A 22,924-nucleotide genomic window follows, 5' to 3' on the forward strand; every position below is an offset into this window, starting at 1 on the left:
TGTTGGACCTTTCAACAGGACAATGATCCCAAGCATACCTCCAAGTCCACTAGAGCATGGTTGCAGATTAAAGGCTGGAGATCGCAGTGCTGTACAGTGTTATTAGACAGTGGTTTCGCCGTCTTAAGGTGGCCACACACCATACAATTTTTTAAATATCGGTTCAATTTAAGAATTGCAATCAATTTTTCTGACTGATTGTAACATTTCAAAAATATGACCAATGTACCACACACCTATGTTCAATTTTTTCCTCAATTATGATAAAAATGATTTCAATTATGATAAAAATGATTGGAAACTCAGAGAAAATTGCTAGGGTGTGTATAGTAATAAATTAACAATCCAACACACACCATACAATCTTTAGTAGAAATTGAAGAGAAATATCTGGCATTCCGGATCGATTTAAATAAAAAAAAATGGGAAATCCGATCGGATTTTTCAGTCGAATGAAAAAAAAGCTTTCGATTTTTTCGAGAGATACGATCGTTTTTATCGAATTACTGTAAAATCGGATCATTTTATTGTATCGTGTGTGGCCACCTTAAGAGTCTCCCTACTGGCGTTCACTGCTGGGAGACTGATAAAAGAGCGGAGCTCCGTCATTTAAGTGGAGATACGCACGCGATCTCCTGCAAATCGCCACCCCAGGACTGGACACCAATTGGCGTTAAGAGGCCCTGGGCTGCCACTGCAATCAAGCCCATCGGTGTGACGCGGTCGTTTAGAAGTTAAACACAATGTCAGCATCCACCATACAAGTAGCATTGTTGGCTGTGTTGAAAATCTTCTGGGCTGCTTCTGCCAGGAACAATAGTTTCTTGGGCTCTGGTAAGTGCAATTCTTTACACAGGGAGTTGAGCGATGGCACAGTAATATTCCAAGGAAGCACCATGGCAAGGCAGAGCATCCAGCAGCAGCAGCAGATATATTGGTCAGTTTTTTCATACACACAGCTCTGCTGCTATTCTATCTGAAAATAGGACTTACTTTCATTTACTGCATTATTGGCTACAACCCCATTTTAAGTAAGTTTAGTTAAGACATACTACAAAGTGCATTACAATTTAAGCCACATCACATAATATACTAGCCTTTTCTTGATAGAGCTTGTGAAGCCAACTGGCACATTCTTGTTCATCTTCTGGTATTTCTTCCAAAGGAATTCGTCTGAAGAAATGGGAAGTTTAAATTACTATACAAAATTAATATTTCAGTTTCAAATAGAACTAAACTCAAAATTTCCTCTCTGTTCTAAAACCCCTGACTTTTACTTGGTTGCACTATTGCAGCGAGCCCCGAAAGGGTTCAGTCTCAGTGTTTACTCTATGGAGAGCTGCCTCAGCAGAGCTCTCCTGCAGTCTATTCACAGATACTGATAAGAAGTAATTGTACATGTTTATCTGCCTAATGCTGGATACACACTATGAGATTTTATGGTAGATTTACTGTCAGATCGATTATTTCCAATGTGTCCGCTTAGCTTTCTGATCGATTTCCGAGCATTTTCCGATCGATTTCCGATTAAGTTTAACGGAAATCGATCTGAAAATGCTCGGAAATCGATCGAAAAGTAAATCGGACATGTTGGAAATAATCAATCTGACAGTAAATCGACCATAAAATCTCATAGTGTGTACCCAGCATAAGCAAACACAGAACACAGAGAAAGGAATTTCTTCAGTAACTATATGAGGAATAAAGTCTTTTCATTTTGTGCTGTGCAAGAGTTCGGGTCCGCTTTAATTTCTCCAGGCAATGATTAGAGTAATCATTTCTAGGTTGGAGGACTGGGGAGTTTAATCTAGATCCTTTCACAAGCTCTATATTTTTAGCATTTGCTTGGTCCAATAGAGACTAGACAAATAATGTCGATACCAAGAAAGGACATCAGTGTCTTATGGATTCTCCATGAAAAAATAGAGCATTTAGCAAGAGAGGTTTGGCTCTGTGAGCTTCATTTTTTTGTTTCAAAATTACATGGAAGTTGCAATGAAAAGTACTGGTCTTGTCTGTGCATTTGCAGATGGCACAATGTTCTGCAGTGTAATGCAATCCATGTAATGTCTCTAGTTTGCAAGGTGACCTAGACAAACTAAATGGGCTGTTACATGGCAGATGATATTTAATGGGGATAAGTGCAAGGTTATTCTCTTGTGGGTTAAAAACTATCCAGGTATAATTTAAGAGATAGGTGCGAAGTAAGATAAATCAGTGATGGAGAGAGATCCTGGTTCATTGCAGATTCAATAACAGCATGTAACACCAATCTACAGCTTCTAAAGCTAGCACAATTCTTACTGGAACAGTACTGTAAGAGGCAAGGGAAAGAGATTTAATTTGGGCTTTTTATATGACACATTAGAGACCATGGAGTTGATTCGCTAAACCGTGCTAACTCAAAGCACGACCGCGCTAGCGTTTTGCGTGCGTTATAACACGCATAACGGTTTTCGACACAACCGTGAATTTTCACTCCCAAATCAGGAATTTTCGCACGTAGAAATTTGCGTTAATGCGTGGAAAGCGTTATGCGCATTATAACGCACGCAAAACAGTAGCACGGCCATGCTAGGAGTTAGCACGGTTTAGTGAATCAACCCCTATACCTTGAATGTGTTCCCTTTTGGACACAATCACCAAAAGAAAAAGAAACTCTGCATGTGACAATGTGACATACATAACTATTATATGGAGATGGCAAACTTTAATAAACTCCCCACACGGGTGTTTATTTGTGATTTAATGAACTGGGCAGGGAGTTTTCACATCCATTTATGCAGAAAAAAAGGTTTCCCATAACACTAACCTATCCTCCATATTCCAAGCACTAACCTGTAAATCATCCACAAACCATACTCACAAACTAACTTCCCTAAATATTGTGCCAATACTGTCCATACTACACTAGGATATTGTTTTAGATGTGTACATTTCAGCAGTGCCAATTGCAGGAGCCTTCAGCCTTTTTCTCAGCTGCCTTCAGTGTATTTAATTTACATACCAGAAGTAAGGCCCAGTGCACACCAAAAACCGCTAGCAGATCCGCAAAATGCTAGCAGATTTTGAAACGCTTTTTCTTCTTTTTCTGTAGCGTTTCAGCTAGCGTTTTGCGGTTTTGTCTAGCGGTTTTGGTGTAGTAGATTTCCTGTATTGTTACAGTAAAGCTGTTACTGAACAGCTACTGTAACAAAAAACGCCTGCAAAACCGCTCTGAAGTGCCGTTTTTCAGAGCGGTTTGCGTTTTTCCTATACTTAACATTGAGGCAGAAACGCATCCACAATCCAAAAAATGCCTCACCCAGGCATTTTTCGTTTCTGCAAAATGCCTCCCGCTCTGGTGTGCACCACCCCATTGAGATACATTGACCAAGCGGATCCGCAGCCGCAAGTGGCTGCAGAAACGCTGAAAAAGCCGCTCGGTGTGCACCAGCCCTAAGGGCTGGTGCACACCAAAAACCGCAAGCAGATCCGCAAAACGCTAGCAGATTTTTAAACGCTTTTTTTTATTTTTATGAGGCGTTTTGCTAGCGTTTTGCGGATTGCTGCTGCGGTTTTCAGTATAGTAGATTTCATATATTGTTACAGTAAAGCTGTTACTGAACAGCTTCTGTAACAAAAACGCCTGCAAAACCGCTCTGAACAGGCGTTTTTCAGAGCGGTTTGCGTTTTTCCTATACTTAATATTGAGGCAGAAACGCATCCGAAATCCAAAAAATGCCTCACCCAGGCATTTTTCGTTTCTGCAAAACGCCTGCCGCTCTGGTGTGCACCACCCCATTGAGATACATTGACCAAGCAGATCCGCAGCCGCAAGCGGATCTGAAAACGCCCAAAAAGCCGCTCGGTGTGCACCAGCCCTAAAAGCTTGTTTTGATACAAAACTAGGACAGAATCATAATGCAAAGGTAACACCTTGACACTGGCATACTTCTCTCCGTACACAAAGCAATGGCTTCTTACTTCAGCATCACATAAATTAGAGCTTACAGTGAAATTCCAGATAGGGAAATAAATCTTTATAACCCACACCAGCACATGTCTGGCTTCAATACACAACTAGAATGTAATGAGACAAATTCTATGTGTATTTAAACAGGAGTCACATGACATATCAATGCCACTTCCTGACATGGTCAGAAAGATGGACCTCAGCTTCTCAATCAGGAAGCCTTGGGAATATACCCTATGCTAGATCTGTAGATTTTACAGCAGGGCAGGGGAGATAGTCACTTCCTCTGAACCCATCCTATGATGGCGAGAGTCCAAACTAACACGGTGGAGCTAGCAATTTGGGAATGACCCAGAGCTCATCATTGGTGCTCTGTTAAATGGAGGATTAGGTCTTGGAGCAATCATGTAACTGACTCTGCTGGTTACAAAAAAATTATTGTTCTTAATGCTTGCAATAATTAATAAGTTTAATGTGAAGTGCTATTGAAAAGGCTGTCTATCTGCTACTTGAAACCAGGCTGTCAGTAAACAACATCCTGGACCCTCTACAATCTGGCTTTAAGAAACACCACAGCTGTGAAACAGCCCTCATGCAAGTCTGCAACGATCTGCTCATGGCAAGGGACAGAGGGGAATGTTCCATCCTAATCCTGTTGGATCTCTCAGCGGCTTTTGATACAGTTGACCATGAAATCCTGCTTAACAGACTGCAGGAGTACTGTGGCATCAGTGGATCAGTCCTCCAATGGTTCAGATCATTCCTGACTGACAGAACACAGAGAGTATCCCTAGGACCTATAATGTCCAAACCTGCACCTCTACAATTCGGAGTGCCACAAGGATCAATCCTATCCCCTCTGCTGTTTACAATCTACATGTTGCCACTTGGTACACTTATCCAACGACATGACCTGACGTACCACTGCTACGCCGATGACACACAGCTTTACCTGGCCTTAAAACCTGGTGGAACAGACCCTACTCCAAAAATAAACTCTTGCTTAGCTGAGCTACAGGCATGGATGAATGATAACTGGTTGAAACTGAATGCTGACAAAACTGAGTTCCTGTTTGTCCAAAGCCAATGCTCGCCATCAAAACAGCTCTATCCTAAAGCAACACCAATCAGGATTGGGAATTCAGACATAAACAGCTCCAGCCTTGGCATACTAATCGATGGGGATTTGAGTTTCAGAAAACAAATTTCATCTGTAGTTAAATCTTCCTACTTTCATCTGAAGAACATTGCAAAGATTAAACATCTGATTCCCCCAGAGGATCTTCCAACCCTAGTTCACGCCTTCATCACATCACAGCTGGACTACTGCAATGCCCTTTATGCTGGCCTCCCCAAAAAGGACCTGCGTCGCCTGCAATTAGTGCAGAATGCTGCTGCCAGATTGCTAACAAACCAGCCTCGCCACTGTCACATTACACCGATCCTTCGCTCACTGCACTGGCTACCAGTAGAATGGAGAATACTCTTCAAGATTGGACTGATGACATTCAAATCCCTGCACAATCTGGGCCCTGGATACATGAAGGACTTGCTGAATCTGCACCACACCTCTCACAACCTCAGATCAGCAAGTTCTATAAACTTGGTCACTCCCAGAGTGCACCTCAAAAAATCTGGAGATAGAGCCTTCTGTCATGCTGCCCCTACTCTTTGGAACTCCCTGCCACACCCAGTAAAGACAGCACCATCCCTGGAGCTATTCAAATCCAGACTGAAAAGCCACCTGTTTAGCCTGGCATTTCCGGACTTATAAAATTCTTCCTCTGTTTCACGATGGTCTGAGCCATGCTTATGCGCTTTGAGTCCTAAGGGAGAAAATCGCTTTACAAATGTTATTTGTTGTTGTTGTTGTTATTGTAATTATATTTAGAACCCATGATTACGCCCCTGAATTTGTTTTATTATGTGAATAGGTGAAAAAGGGGCAATGCAATTAACGGCTGGAGAAATTTTCTTTGAAAACACCAGTAGTCATAAAACCCACAAATCAGTGCACAAAGTATATAGCTGCTAGCAGCATGGAAGTTTCTTCCTCTGCACAGAGCCATCACCTGACCCTGCCCACATCCTTCCTATGCTCCATTCTGGGAAGCACAGGAAGGGCCCGTTTCCACTACACACGGTGCTGTGCGATTGCCGCACTGCAACGCAACCAAACTGCATTCAATGTTAATCACACTCCCCACTGCGTTTATACCTCTCACCAGCCTACCTGCAATTGGAAACTATTTCTCACTACCAACATTTTTTATATATATGCATTAGGGAGGTTCAGGGAAGGGTAAATGGGTTATTACACACTGATCAGGTAGGAACTAGATGGGAAATGACAATTGACTTTGCATAGTTGTGCTGCCCACAAAGAGTTAGTCTTTCAGCAGCAGATGAGATGGACAGAGTCAGGTGGTCAGTTCTGTGTTTACAGTGAAAGACCTGCTGGTGCTCCCTCCAAGCTCCCCCCTTAAAGTGTACCCAAGGCGACATGTGACATGATGAAATAAACATGTGTATGTACTGTGCAATATATATTAATAACCAGACTGTTTTTCTTTTTTTTTTCTTTTGCTCCCTGGAAGAGTGAATTTTCAGACATGGAAGTGACTGCTTCTCTCTTGTCGCTATGTATAGTCGTTAATATAGTAAACATGATTGATAAGCAAATTACAGCCATAAAGATTTTCCTGACAGAATTCAACTTCTGAGGGCAAGGGAGAGATAGAAAAGGGTTATTAGTTCATGTATTTTAACTCTGGTACTCTTAATAGACTGCCATTGAACAGAAACAATAAAACATTCAATCTACTTTGTAATTGTTTAAACATAAAATGAAAACACGGTATATCCAAAAAAAAAGGTAATTTTTAGGAGTAGGAGGACAGATCACTTTGGGTTCACTTTAATACCTTATGTGGGTGATTATTGGTTTGGGGGAAGAATTCCAATGGCTCACTATTCAGTTTATCCAAGCTGCATTGTACATTCACATAGGAAATATGTATAAATGTGCAGCTCAACCAACACCAGACCACTCCTATAAACATATAGTAAACACCGATAAATATGACTCAGAGTGACTGGGTTAAAGAATTTAGGAAAAGGAAAGCAGAACCCATCTGCACCCAGGTCTCACTTCATTGAGTCATAAACACAAAGATATGAGTAAAAATTAGCATTTATTAGTACAATTAAAAAAGTTAATATTGATCATAAAGATTATAGGTGATCTGAATGTCTGGACAGCTAGGGGAGAATAAGATGTATCAATATGCAGCAGCAATTATACAGTAATGCAACATGTTTCAAGCTGAAAAAGAAAGCACTTTCAATTTTTTGAGGAAGCCCATAAGGCTAAGAGGATGCTGGGATGCAGAGAAATGTGGTAGCAACAAGAGTTGTCACAAAGTTCCTGACCACAAGCAGGTAACAAATGATACTGTGGCATTCCTGTCCACAGGCAGAAGAGTATGTAATAACAGTGATCAATTAGCACAGAGTTCCTGACCAGTAGCAGGCAACTGGTGGTATTGTGATGTTCCTGTCCAGAAGCAGGCAACTTGTTGTATTTAGAATATCTGTCCGTGGATAGGCAGTTAGGGATTTTAAAGGATCAATAGTTGTTTGTAAGCCAAGCTTGGGCCCCAGTTTCTTGATAGATAAACGTAATGACACCAGATGTACGGCTCAAACTTCCTGTCCAAAGGCAGGCACTTTTATGTCAAGAGAGTGTCAAGCTGTAATACTCAGTACAACATGAAACACAAGGTTTGGCAAGCAAAAGCGATCCAAAGTTCCTGTCCAGAAGCAGGCAACTGTAGTAATCACTATGATTGATTTGAATAGTTCAAATGGTGTCCACCTTTAGTATGTTGCATATCATAATCACAATCTTTGCATCATATGAAACAGATAAGGCATCCATAGGAGCAGACAATAGCTCAATATGAGTAATTTGTAAGCAGTCCCAATATGAGGCAATAAAGTAGGCCTCAACATAGATGATGAGAGCAAATTAATGGTGCTGTTATGGCTTACATGTCCTTATGTGGATGCCAGATGCCAAGCTTTTTCCATGAAGAGTGATGCGTATTGCTGCAATAGTAGCCTCCCCAGGCCGCCCAGACCTTGTCTACCGGTTTCGCCGAAATGTTCGGCTCATCAGGACACAGACCGCCAGGTATGTATGTCAGGAGCCGTCTCCATGCGCCTTAAATGGCGTCTACGTCGAGGAGGCCCAAGCCGCGTGACTTCCGTAGGTGCGGCTTCTGCGCTCCAGCGTGGTCCGTCCGGCCGGAACTGACGCGTGCACGCATGCCCAATGCGTACATTGCGCCGTTCCAGCCGGTAGCCTGGCAACAAAGGGAGCTGGGTCAGGGACCGGCCAAGTCTAGCCGATCCCGCCCCTCTCCTTGCCAGGTTAAGTGCCGGGCATACGGCGAAGCAATGGAGCAGACACCTGAGAGAAACAAAAGGGAAAAAAAGGAACACATAGACATTGGGATGGGGGAGAAGGAAGGGAAGGAAAATAGAGCCAGCTCCAAAGTAACGCCCCTACCCGGCACAACGGACTCTTAAAGGAGACTCAACCTGAAATGGTTAAACTATTACAAATCAAAATATCACATGAAACTTACGTCAATATAACAAAAAAATCATAAACATATATAGTCAATAGAAACATCTCATATCAAAAGAACCAATTCAGCATGATAATACTATGAAGAAAAGTTTGCATATACATAAAACAAAGCTATAAAGCAAAAAAAGCATAAAGAAGGACTGCTCAAGCATGTGAAAAGCAGTCCTAAGTATGGGATGCTGCGGACGGCCCCCCAGCCCGACCTATAGGCCCCAAGAGCCGGCGGAGGGTGCATCAGGCCACCCACCTCCAAAGCCCGCCCCCCTAAAGGGGAACCCCCACTCAGCCCCCTCCCAACCCCCAGATCCACACAATCCCCCCTCGTAAAAATGTAGGAATATGTGATTTCACAGAAAGGGAGCATATTTTAAGTTGTCATTAAGTCCTGGAGGTTTCGTAGCCTTAAGGTTATAGATCCAACGACATTCACACTGTGTCAGGATCTTATCAGAATCACCTCCTCTCAGGGGTGGATGTATCCTATCCACAGCACTGAAGGAGATTTTATTGGATGGGTTTGATTCGCATGCTATGACATGTCTCGCGACTGGGGAGCCAAAATTATGGCTCACCACATCATTGACATGCTCATAGATACAACGACGTGAATTCCTGGTCGTTTTGCCTATATAGAAGGCGCCGCATACGCACCAAAGTACATACACGACACCCTCTGTGGCACAATTAATAAAGTGTCTAATTTTTACAGTCCGATTTACATGTGGGAAGACATTAAGTCGACCCACTTTGATATAAGGGCACTGATTGCAGGAGCCACACCTGTAGATCCCCCAATCAGTGCATGAATCTCCACGTTGGTCTCCCTGGTAGTGGCTTCTGGTGAGCTTATTTGAAATGGTAGGAGCCTTCCTAAATGTCAATTTAGGTTTATCTGAGACACACTGGCGTATCCTCACATCATCGGTGAGGACATGCCAATGCCTCTTTAGAATTTTATAAAATTGGTCCTGTTGTTTGTTATACTTAGTGATGAGAGGGACGGTCTCGAGGAAGCTGTTACCTTTCTTAGACTTTCTCTGAGCAATTAGAGTAGTTTTACGAGGGGGGATTGTGTGGATCTGGGGGTTGGGAGGGGGCTGAGTGGGGGTTCCCCTTTAGGGGGGCGGGCTTTGGAGGTGGGTGGCCTGATGCCCCCTCCGCCGGCTCTTGGGGCCTATAGGTCGGGCGGGGGGGGCCGTCCGCAGCATCCCATACTTAGGACTGCTTTTCACATGCTTGAGCAGTCCTTCTTTATGCTTTTTTTTGCTTTATAGCTTTGTTTTATGTATATGCAAACTTTTCTTCATAGTATTATCATGCTGAATTGGTTCTTTTGATATGAGATGTTTCTATTGACTATATATGTTTATGATTTTTTGTTATATTGACGTAAGTTTCATGTGATATTTTGATTTGTAATAGTTTAACCATTTCAGGTTGAGTCTCCTTTAACCTCCTTAGCGGTAACCCCGTGTGTGACACGGGGTAAGCCGCCGGAGGGTGCCGCTCAGGCCCTGCTGGGCCGATTTACTTAATTTTTTTTTTGCTGGACGCAGCTAGCACTTTGCTAGCTGCGCCAGCACCCCGATCGCCTCCGCCGCGCGCCCGATCGCCGCTATCCGGTGCGGCGCGCGCCCCCCCCCCCCAGACCCCGAGCGCTGCCTGGCCAATCAGTGCCAGGCAGCGCCGAGGGGTGGATCGGGTCTCCCAATGACGTCCCGACGTCGCCTGGTCGCCATGGCGACGGGGGAAGCCCTCCAGGAAATCCCGTTCTTTGAACGGGATTTCCTGATCGGTGATTGCCGAAGGCGATCGAAGCGGGCGGGGGGATGCCGCTGAGTAGCGGCTATCATGTAGCGAGCCCTCGGCTCGCTACATGATAAAAAAAAATTAAAAAAAACTGTTGCGCTTCCCCCTGGCGGTATTTTTCATACCGCCAAGGGGGTTAAGAGTCCGTTGTGCCGGGTAGGGGCGTTCCTTTGGAGCTGGCTCTATTTTCCTTCCCTTCCTTCTCCCCCATCCCAATGTCTATGTGTTCCTTTTTTTCCCTTTTGTTTCTCTCAGGTGTCTGCTCCATTGCTTCGCCGTATGCCCGGCACTTAACCTGGCAAGGAGAGGGGCGGGATCGGCTAGACTTGGCCGGCCCCTGACCCAGCTCCCTTTGTTGCCAGGCTACCGGCTGGAACGGCGCAATGTACGCATTGGGCATGCGTGCACGCGTCAGTTCCGGCCGGACGGACCACGCTGGAGCGCAGAAGCCGCACCTACGGAAGTCACGCGGCTTGGGCCTCCTCGACGTAGACGCCATTTAAGGCGCATGGAGACGGCTCCTGACATACATACCTGGCGGTCTGTGTCCTGATGAGCCGAACATTTCGGCGAAACCGGTAGACAAGGTCTGGGCGGCCTGGGGAGGCTACTATTGCAGCAATACTCATCACTCTTCATGGAAAAAGCTTGGCATCTGGCATCCACATAAGGACATGTAAGCCATAACAGCACCATTAATTTGCTCTCATCATCTATGTTGAGGCCTACTTTATTGCCTCATATTGGGACTGCTTACAAATTACTCATATTGAGCTATTATCTGCTCCTATGGATGCCTTATCTGTTTCATATGATGCAAAGATTGTGATTATGATATGCAACATACTAAAGGTGGACACCATTTGAACTATTCAAATCAATCATAGTGATTACTACAGTTGCCTGCTTCTGGACAGGAACTTTGGATCGCTTTTGCTTGCCAGACCTTGTGTTTCATGTTGTACTGAGTATTACAGCTTGACACTCTCTTGACATAAAAGTGCCTGCCTTTGGACAGGAAGTTTGAGCCGTACATATGGTGTCATTACGTTTATCTATCAAGAAACTGGGGCCCAAGCTTGGCTTACAAACAACTATTGATCCTTTAAAATCCCTAACTGCCTATCCACGGACAGATATTCTAAATACAACAAGTTGCCTGCTTCTGGACAGGAACATCACAATACCACCAGTTGCCTGCTACTGGTCAGGAACTCTGTGCTAATTGATCACTGTTATTACATACTCTTCTGCCTGTGGACAGGAATGCCACAGTATCATCTGTTACCTGCTTGTGGTCAGGAACTTTGTGACAACTCTTGTTGCTACCACATTTCTCTGCATCCCAGCATCCTCTTAGCCTTATGGGCTTCCTCAAAAAATTGAAAGTGCTTTCTTTTTCAGCTTGAAACATGTTGCATTACTGTATAATTGCTGCTGCATATTGATACATCTTATTCTCCCCTAGCTGTCCAGACATTCAGATCACCTATAATCTGTATGATCATTCACATAGGAAGACAGATCTGAAAACTCAGCCAGCCAATAAAAAATTATTAATAACGCTCAAATGGGAAGAAATCTTTGTGCTTCCCAGAAGGGAGCATGGGAAGGATGTGGGCAGGGTCAGGTGATGGCTCTGTGCAGAAGAAACTCCCATGCTGCTAGCAGCTATATACTTTGTGCACTGATTTGTGGGTTTTATGACTACTGGTGTTTTCAAAGAAAATGTATCCAGCCATTATTTGCATTGTCCCCTTTTTTGCACAAGACACAAAAAACTTTGCGCATTGCAAATTATAAAGTCCACACAAAATGCATTCAAAAGCATAGGCTTGAATTTGTACTTTAAAATATAGCTAAATACAAGAATGTAAGTATTGCATATTATTTCAAGACACTGTATTATGTAGAAGTACACTAACTTCACTAAACTAGTAAAATGTACTGCCACATCAAAAAAGAGCTAGACTAGGCCTGATGCAACTAGCCTGTAAGGAAGAGGACATTTTTCATCTCCATGGTCCATTTGTATACTGTAAAAATCTTTACCTTACATAAAGGTCTGCATGGTATTTCTTCCCATTTAATACTCCAAGTAAGGTGGGATTTTCATTACTTCTGAAGTTCAATGTAGAGTCATATACGGCAGATGCTGTAGGGGAAAAAAAAAATCAAAGAGCGTCATCTAAGACAGAAAAAAATATTTCCGATTTGTATACATCATGGCGATATTGAGTGCCTCTGATTCCGGTCTCTAGCCAGTTGCTGTAGGATTTCTTATGTTAAAAAAAGGAAAAAAATAATTATTCAAATTTTATGCACAGGTTTGCAGCTTGAAAATGGATCTCGTCGGACGAAGTGGAGGAAAGATTAAAAAATGTGTATAATTTTGCATCAACTTGTAGTTTATTTGAAACTCATTTACAGTATTAGTGACCAGGGCTGTGAAGTCGGTACAAAAATCATCCGATTCCAACTCCAACTCCTCAGTTTATGAAACCACAGACTGACTTCAACTCCGACTCCAGGTACCCAAAATAGCTCAGACTCCTTAGTCTAATACTTACCAGGGCTGTGGATTTGGTACAAAAATCATCAGATTCCAACTCCCAAGTTTATGAAACCTCCGACTCCAACTCCAAGTACCCAAAATTGCTCCAACTCAGACTTCAACTCCACAGCCCTGTTAGTGACTGAAAAAAAATTAACCACTATTGCCTCAAGCAGTCCCACAAGATGCTCTATTCCTCTAGAGACGAAATAATAGAAGACATGCATATCACTCATTACTTTAACAATAAAGAATCTATACAATGTATAATACATACAGAGAAATAGAACAACTTAACAAAATATAATTATTGAAAAAATAAGTTGAATGGTCAAGGCAAGTGGCCAAAATGTGACATAGAAACTTTTATAACACTACTACAGGGAGTGCAGAATTATTAGGCAAGTTGTATTTTGGAGGAATCATTTTATCATTGAATAACCATCTTCTCAATTAACCCAAACTCATTAATATCAAAGCTGAATATTTGTTAAAGTAGTTTTTAGTTTGTTTTTAGTTTTAGCTATTTTAGGGGGATATCTGTGTGTGCAGGTGACTATTACTGTGCATAATTATTAGGCAACTTAACAAAAAACAAATATATACCCATTTCAATTATTTATTTTTACCAGTGAAACCAATATAACATCTCAACATTCACAAATATACATTTCTGACATTCAAAAACAAAACAAAAACAAATCAGTGACCGATATAGCCACCTTTCTTTGCAAGGACACTCAAACGCCTGCCATTCATGGATTCTGTCAGTGTTTTGATCTGTTCACCATCAACATTGCGTGCAGCAGCAACCACAGCCTCCCAGACACTGTTCAGAGAGGTGTACTGTTTTCCCTCCTTGTAAATCTCACATTTTATGATGGACCACAGGTTCTCAATGGGGTTCAGATCAGGTGAACAAGGAGGCCATGTCATTAGTTTTTCTTCTTTTATACCCTTTCTTGCCAGCCACGCTGTGGAGTACTTGGACGCGTGTGATGGAGCATTGTCCTGCTTGAAAATCATGTTTTTCTTGAAGGATGCAGACTTCTTCCTGAACCACTGCTTGAAGAAGGTGTCTTACAGAAACTGGCAGTAGGACTGGGAGTTGAGCTTGACTCCATCCTCAACCTGAAAAGGCCCCACAAGCTCATCTTTGATGATACCAGCCCAAACCAGTACTCCACCTCCACCTTGCTGGCGTCTGAGTCAGACTGGAGCTCTCTGTCCTTTACCAATCCAGCCACGGGCCCATCCATCTGGCCCATCAAGACTCACTCTCATTTTATCAGTCCATAAAACCTTAGAAAAATCAGTCTTGAGATATTTCTTGGCCCAGTCTTGACGTTTCAGCTTGTGTGTCTTGCTCAGTGGTGGTCGGTCTTTCAGGGCCCTTTTCCACCAGCGCAAAAACATTTTACAATCGCTACGGTTTGCTTTTTAACATAGGAATCGTGGTAGGTAATTTCCACTACCGCGATTCGTCGTGGAGCGACTTTTGCCGCGATTTTGCTATGCAGTGCATAGCATAGCAAAATTGTGGCCGCGAACGTCGGGGAATCGCCGGTTATTGCGATTTGGCAATCGCTAGCATTCAGTGTGAACGCTAGCGACTGCAAGTGGAAAAGGGCCTTCAGCCTTTCTTACCTTAGCCATGTCTCTGAGTATTGCACACCTTGTGCTTTTGGGCACTCCAGTGATGTTGCAGCTCTGAAATATGGCCAAACTGGTGGCAAGTGGAATCTTGGCAGCTGCACGCTTGACTTTTCTCAGTTCATGGGCAGTTATTTTGCGCCTTGGTTTTTCCACATGCTTCTTGCGACCCTGTTGACTATTTTGAATGAAACGCTTGATTGATAAGTGGTTAGGAACAAGAACAAAGTGAGGAGCAAGAGGAACCGATGGCAGAGGTGCATGACTACAGGTGCAGTGCAACAGGCACAAGGTTGTGACCCAGGCAGTGTCTTTCGGGGACACCAGGCCCTAAAATTGAAGTGCTTTAAAAACCTAACCACTGGCACAGGACCCTCTGAGCCATGGGTGAAGGACACAGGTCAGTGAAAAGGCTAGGCCTCTCACCGACCAGTCAAGGTGTCCTTCATCCATGGTTCAAAGGGTCTTGTGCAAGTGGTTAGGAACAAGAACAAAGTGAGGAGCAAGAGGAACCGATGGCAGAGGTGCATGACTACAGGTGCAGTGCAACAGGCACAAGGTTGTGACCCAGGCAGTGTCTTTCGGGGACACCAGGCCCTAAAATTGAAGTGCTTTAAAAACCTAACCACTGGCACAGGACCCTCTGAGCCATGGGTGAAGGACACAGGTCAGTGAAAAGGCTAGGCCTCTCACCGACCAGTCAAGGTGTCCTTCATCCATGGTTCAAAGGGTCTTGTGCAAGTGGTTAGGAACAAGAACAAAGTGAGGAGCAAGAGGAACCGATGGCAGAGGAGCAGGACTACAGGTGCAGTGCAACAGGCACAAGGTTGTGACCCAGGTAGTGTCTTTCGGGGACACCAGGCCCTAAAATTGAAGTGCTTTAAAAACCTAACCACTGGCACAGGACCCTCTGAGCCATGGGTGAAGGACACAGGTCAGTGAAAAGGCTAGGCCTCTCACCGACCAGTCAAGGTGTCCTTCATCCATGGTTCAAAGGGTCTTGTGCAAGTGGTTAGGAACAAGAACAAAGTGAGGAGCAAGAGGAATCGATGGCAGAGGTGCATGACTACAGGTGCAGTGCAACAGGCACAAGGTTGTGACCCAGGCAGTGTCTTTCGGGGACACCAGGCCCTAAAATTGAAGTGCTTTAAAAACCTAACCACTGGCACAGGACCCTCTGAGCCATGGGTGAAGGACACAGGTCAGTGAAAAGGCTAGGCCTCTCACCGACCAGTCAAGGTGTCCTTCATCCATGGTTCAAAGGGTCTTGTGCAAGTGGTTAGGAACAAGAACAAAGTGAGGAGCAAGAGGAACCGATGGCAGAGGAGCAGGACTACAGGTGCAGTGCAACAGGCACAAGGTTGTGACCCAGGTAGTGTCTTTCGGGGACACCAGGCCCTAAAATTGAAGTGCTTTAAAAACCTAACCACTGGCACAGGACCCTCTGAGCCATGGGTGAAGGACACAGGTCAGTGAAAAGGCTAGGCCTCTCACCGACCAGTCAAGGTGTCCTTCATCCATGGTTCAAAGGGTCTTGTGCAAGTGGTTAGGAACAAGAACAAAGTGAGGAGCAAGAGGAACCGATGGCAGAGGTGCATGACTACAGGTGCAGTGCAACAGGCACAAGGTTGTGACCCAGGCAGTGTCTTTCGGGGACACCAGGCCCTAAAATTGAAGTGCTTTAAAAACCTAACCACTGGCACAGGACCCTCTGAGCCATGGGTGAAGGACACAGGTCAGTGAAAAGGCTAGGCCTCTCACCGACCAGTCAAGGTGTCCTTCATCCATGGTTCAAAGGGTCTTGTGCAAGTGGTTAGGAACAAGAACAAAGTGAGGAGCAAGAGGAACCGATGGCAGAGGAGCAGGACTACAGGTGCAGTGCAACAGGCACAAGGTTGTGACCCAGGTAGTGTCTTTCGGGGACACCAGGCCCTAAAATTGAAGTGCTTTAAAAACCTAACCACTGGCACAGGACCCTCTGAGCCATGGGTGAAGGACACAGGTCAGTGAAAAGGCTAGGCCTCTCACCGACCAGTCAAGGTGTCCTTCATCCATGGTTCAAAGGGTCTTGTGCAAGTGGTTAGGAACAACAAAGTGAGGAGCAAGAGGAACCGATGGCAGAGGAGCAGGACTACAGGTGCAGTGCAACAGGCACAAGGTTGTGACCCAGGTAGTGTCTTTCGGGGACACCAGGCCCTAAAATTGAAGTGCTTTAAAAACCTAACCACTGGCACAGGACCCTCTGAGCCATGGGTGAAGGACACAGGTCAGTGAAAAGGCTAGGCCTCTCACCGACCAGTCAAGGTGTCCTTCATCCATGGTTCAAAGGGTCTTGTGCAAGTGGTTAGGAACAACAAAGTAAGGAACAAGAGGAATCAAAGGCACCGGTGCAGGACTACAGGTGCAGTGCAACAGGCACAAGGTTGTGACCCAGGTAGTGTCTTTCGGGGACACCAGGCCCTAAATTATTAGTGCTTCTAAAACCTAACCACTGGCACAGGACCCTCTGAGCCATGGATGAAGGACACAGGTCAGTGAAAAGGCTAGGCCTCTCACCGACCAGTGAAGGTGTCCTTCACCCATGGCTCCAAGGGTCTTGTGCAAGTGATTAGGAACAACAAAGTAAGGAACAAGAGGAATCAAAGGCACAGGTGCAGGACTACAGGTGCAGTGCAACAGGCACAAGGTTGTGACCCAGGTAGTGTCTTTCGGGGACACCAGGCCCTAAAGTTCAAGTCCAGCAAAACCAAAAGTTCCCTGACATGGTCATCTGAACACCTCTGAACCTTGGTTGAAGGAGATGGGGCAGGGAAAAGGTTGGGCTAAAAAGCCCTGTGATGGTATCCTTCCTCCGAGGATCGGAGGTATTCAGAGGAGCATGTCCAGGAACAATTTGACTTTTTTTTTCAAATTGTATCGGCACCACTACTAGAAAAGGTGGGAGTTGCTGCCTGGAAATCTGGACTCTCTTGGGTGCTGGTCGTGGATGAGCTGGACCCTGACAGCGGTGGCCCATATTGACTGCCTCTGTAGCCGGTGTACATCTGTGATGATTGCCAGGTGGGCACCGCTGTTGGTTGTGGGGGTCTAAAAATTGGTGGTTGCAATAATGGCGTGTCCATGTGCTGTTTAATCACCTCCAGCAAATTGGAATGGCACGCCATCAGGTTTTGTGAAGGCACCTTTTCCAAATATGGTATTAGAGACATCACAGTGTGAAAACACGGGTGTGCCTGCAATTTCAGTAGTTCCTTGCTTTGTTGATGCATTTGCTGCATCATGTTCTGCAGCTGGCCCACCGACTGATGATGCTGCGCACGCAGTTGGTCGATTTCTCCTCTGTGCATCTCATGAATCATTTTAAGCTCGTCCCTGTAGTGCCCATGTACAGCGTCGAGCTCACATTGCAGTGAAGTGATGTGGGACTTGTACTGCTCCATGATATGGCCCCTGTCCTCATCTTGCAACTGCCGGGTTATGAGAGTTTGGTGGCTCTGAAGAATCCCGAGAAGTCCGGAGACAGCCCCGGACATCTCGGACTCTGTCTCTCTCCTTGTTGGGGGGAGGGTACCTCGACGCCTCACTGGTGTGGTGGTCCTCACTGGTGGTGTGGCAGCATCTTCCCGTCCTCTGGCCTGTGTCGGGGTTGCCCTGCGCGCTGGTTGTGCTGCAGTCTCTCTGTGCTCCTCACTTTGTTCTTGTTCCCCTGGAGCTTCCATAGCGGTCGATTGTGGAGGTGCAGCTTCTTCCACACTCGGTCCTGCAACCTCAACATCCAAGCTCTCTTCTGCCAAGTCATCATCAAAGGAGAGAGCTGGGATTAAGGACTCCCTCCTCCTACTCCTCTCCTCGGGGCAATAGGTTACATCGGCGACGTCATCATCCACCAAGCTCTCCTCACTGCTGAACCGTGCCTCCTGGGTCGGTTCCTCTTGCTCCAAATTGTCTTCAGTCCTGTAGATAAAAACAATATTTATTGGTGTGCCAAACAGCATGTGGCGTCAATTCACAGAGCTAGCAAACACTAGCAAACACTTTATCAACCGTTTCTACCCAACATTTGATAAAGCTTGTGAGAAAAGTTCGCTAGCCATGGGAATTGAGGCCAGTTTATAGCAATACATGGCCGAAGTCATGGTAGTAAATGAGCTCTCAGTTCCTGCCCACAGTAGTGGTACTTACAGTCTAGGTTCCAGGCTTGCATTGATGAAAGACAATTGCTTGGCAAATTGGTAGTCTTTTTGTCGCCTTCCCCCGCCACTGCCACTTCGTTCGGCAAGTTTTTTCTTCCGTAGCCATTTCACGTATGCATCACGTATATTGCGCCACCTTGTCTTGAACCTTTCTCCTGTAACGACATGAAAAATTGATTTCAATTATTTCTCTTGTAGGTACATCGCAACTGGACAAACATATACATCGCTACATGTCACATTTCGTATTGGGAAGAGCACGGTGGCAGGCATCGTCGTGATGACTTCGAGGATCCTTTGGACGCGACTGAGGGCCAGATACATGCCTGTGCCGGACACCACGAAATGGGAGGAGATCGCCCAGGGCTTCTGGACCGAGTGCAAGTTTCCTAATTGTGTTGGCGCACTGGATGGGAAACACATCCGGATTCAGAAACCCGTGGGGAGTGGCAGCCATTATTTCAACTATAAAAAATACTTCAGCATTGTTCTAATGGCAGTGGCAGATGCGGACTACAAGTTTGTGTACGTGGATGTGGGGTCGTACGGTAGTTCCAATGACTCTGGAATTTTCCAGCGTACGACCCTTTGCCGGCTGATGGAGGAAGGCAGACTGCGTCTCCCCCGTGACAGACCCTGGCCTGGGACAAGGGCACCGGCCTACCCCTATGTGTTTGTGGGGGACGAGGCCTTCGCCCTGTCCGACCATGTAATGCGTCCGTACCCAGACAGGGGACTTGATGCCAGCCAGCTACACTTCAATGCTCGGTTGAGCCGTGCAAGGAGAATGGTGGAGTGCACATTTGGGATCCTGGTGTCAAAGTGGAGGGTGTTCCACACGCCCATGCTGCTGAAACCGGGCAACGCAGTTGTCGTGGTGAAGGCAGCATGCATCCTCCACAACTTTGTGCGGCAGGAGGAAAGAGAGACTCTGGAACCCCCGAATGTGCTTCCACTAATGCCCCTGCGGAGGTATGCAACCAGGCCAAGGGTAGTGTCACTGCGGAACAGGGACCAACTGAGACTTTATTTTACCACACCACCAGGACGAGGGTGAATGTTTGGTTTTTAATATGTTTTGTTGAAATGTGTTTATTTTGGAGTTTCAAGTTTTTAAGTGATTTTAAATGTCTTAATTTTTTACAATAAATTGATGTTTAATAATTGGTCATTGTGTATGTTTTATGTGCACAGGTGGGGTACATCGCAGGTGGGTGGGATACATCACAGGTGGGTGGGATACATCACAGGTGGGTGGGATACAGCACAGGTGGGGTACATCACAGGTGGGGTACAGGTGGGTGGGATACATCACAGGTGGGGTACAGGTGGGTGGGATACATCACAGGTGGGGTACAGGTGGGTGGGATACATCACAGGTGGGGTACAGGTGGGTGGGATACATCACAGGTGGGGTACAGGTGGGTGGGATACATCACAGGTGGGGTACAGGTGGGTGGGATACATCACAGGTGGGATACATCACAGGTGGGGTACAGGTGGGTGGGATACATCACAGGTGGGGTACAGGTGGGTGGGATACATCACAGGTGGGATACAGGTGGGTGGGGTACAGGTGGGTGGGATACATCACAGGTGGGGTACAGGTGGGTGGGATACATCACAGGTGGGGTACAGGTGGGTGGGATACATCACAGGTGGGGTACAGGTGGGTGGGATACATCACAGGTGGGGTACAGGTGGGTGGGATACATCACAGGTGGGGTACATCACAGGTGGGGTACATCACAGGTGGGGTACATCACAGGTGGGGTACAGGTGGGTGGGATACATCACAGGTGGGTGGGATACAGCACAGGTGGGGTACATCACAGGTGGGGTACAGGTGGGTGGGATACATCACAGGTGGGGTACAGGTGGGTGGGATACATCACAGGTGGGGTACAGGTGGGTGGGATACATCACAGGTGGGGTACAGGTGGGTGGGATACATCACAGGTGGGGTACAGGTGGGTGGGATACATCACAGGTGGGGTACAGGTGGGTGGGATACATCACAGGTGGGGTACAGGTGGGTGGGATACATCACAGGTGGGGTACAGGTGGGTGGGATACATCACAGGTGGGGTACAGGTGGGTGGGATACATCACAGGTGGGGTACAGGTGGGTGGGATACATCACAGGTGGGGTACAGGTGGGTGGGATACATCACAGGTGGGGTACAGGTGGGTGGGATACATCACAGGTGGGGTACAGGTGGGTGGGGAACAGGTGGGTGGGCCACGGGTGGGTGGGCAACACGTGGGTGACACAAATCCATAGCAAAAGTGGAATACATCACAAGCTTAAACCACAAGCCCCCCCCAAAAAACTTCTAGTCAACATACCCTCTGTGCCTTGCTGTCTCTTGCTCAAGTGCTCAAAGTCCTCCACATACAGCTTGGCAATTTTTTTCCACAGGCCTCTGCATTTTTTGATGTTGCTGTGGTCCGCATCCCCCTTGTCCCACAGGGCTGGTACCTGCTGCACCTGTAGGATGAGGTCTTCTGATGTGTAGGGCCTCACCCCCTCGCTATCAGACAGATCCTGCTCCATATTGCTGCCAAAGAGCTCCAGCATGAAGTCACTGCTGCTCCACTCTGTGAACGCTGGTGCCATGTGGTCCCCATCCAAAATGGCCACCATACCATAGAGTCAGCATAGGACGTGTGGTACAACATCCGGTTTTTATAGCCAGTGTGTTGTGCGCTCTCCGGTTCTCATTGGTTTCCATTGGCCGGATGCAACATTCCGGCTCCGGTCCGGATACGTCAGCCGGACCAGCCGGACCAAAAAATAGCGCATGTTGGAACGGACGCCGGAGTCCGGATCCGGTCCGGCTCCGGTCCGGACGAAACGGACGCATGTGAACGGTCGCATAGACTTTCATTGCTATGCCGTGCGTCCGTTTCGTCCGGTCCGCATGCGGTCCGGCTCCGGCACGGCGATTCCGGATAGCAGCCGCTAATGTGAACCGGGCCTTAGAGTGCTGCATCCCTCTGCAAGATATCTCACTATTTTTGACTTTTATGAGCCTGTCAAGTCCTTCTTTTGATCCATTTTGCCAAAGGAAAGGAAGTTGCCTAATAGTTATGCACACTTGATATAGGGTGTTGATGTCATTAGACCACACCCCTTCTCATTACAGAGATGCACATCACCTAATATGCTTAATTGGTAGTAGGCTTTCGAGTCTATACAGCTTGGAGTAAGACAACATGCATAAAGAGGATGATGTGGTCAAAATACTCATTTGCCTAATAATTCTGCACTCCCTGTATTTGTTTTGGAAGTACTGTAATGAACTAACCTCAATGACAGCATTGAATACATGCAGTTGCAGGAATGTCAGGATTATGAATATTTGTGAATTTCAAGGCAACTAAAAAGCAGATGATGTAATGTTCTGAAGTATTTCATCAAGGCAAAATAATAATAAGTACCAGCAAAGACTTCTCAACTTTATTTGTATAGCAGCAAAAGACAATGACCAGATCTTGGAAGACCCAGTTTGTCTCATGTGCAGATGTTAAGACCAGAGTCACCAACTTTATGGTTCCTATCTTATCTATTCTTGTTTTTGCTTTAATCTATTTTAGGGCTAGTTCACGCTCGGGTTGGAGAGCTGCTAGTCCGCGATCAGCTCTGTGATTGCGGAAAGGAGCCAAAATCTCACCATTCAGCGCGATTTGCGCTTGTGATTCACATTCAATAGAACAAGAATCACAGTGCAATCGCCCCCGCGTGTTTGCGATTGATCGACATCGCAAACACTGCAGTGTGAATGCATCCACAGGAATGCATTAGTAGCAGTGCTTTGCTGATCGCCAGAGATCAGAAAAGCGCTGAAGAATCTCCAAGTGTGAACCATCCCTTATACATTTAGATTGTAGGCCTTTGGTAGAGTCTGGCTTCTGGATTTAGCATGGCATTGCAGATGAAAGAAATCTAGGACATGTATATACACCATCTATTACTTTCCACAACTCTCTTTCTCTGCCACTGTCACAATATATTATATATATACATATATATATATATATATACAGAGGCGGGACAAGGTCCTCCAGCACCCAAGGCTGAGACACCAAAGTGCGCCCCT

At 45.8% G+C, this 22,924-nt stretch overlaps 1 protein-coding gene across 5 annotated transcripts in view; it reads right to left on the reverse strand.

Annotated features, from left to right (window-relative positions):
• AGPAT4 (1-acylglycerol-3-phosphate O-acyltransferase 4) overlaps nucleotides 1-22,924 on the reverse strand; it is a 261,101-nt gene that overhangs the window by 7,653 nt on the left and 230,524 nt on the right. For all 5 annotated transcript variants that reach the window (XM_068231746.1, XM_068231747.1, XM_068231744.1 and 2 more), the window contains 2 exons: nucleotides 12,474-12,576; nucleotides 1,098-1,173 (listed from right to left, as the gene is read on the reverse strand). In XM_068231746.1, the coding sequence (XP_068087847.1) occupies nucleotides 1,098-1,173; nucleotides 12,474-12,576 (179 nt within the window). The remainder of the gene's footprint in view (nucleotides 1-1,097; nucleotides 1,174-12,473; nucleotides 12,577-22,924) is intronic.

This window comes from Hyperolius riggenbachi, chromosome 4 (assembly GCF_040937935.1).
Source record: "Hyperolius riggenbachi isolate aHypRig1 chromosome 4, aHypRig1.pri, whole genome shotgun sequence".
Lineage (NCBI taxonomy): Eukaryota > Metazoa > Chordata > Amphibia > Anura > Hyperoliidae > Hyperolius > Hyperolius riggenbachi.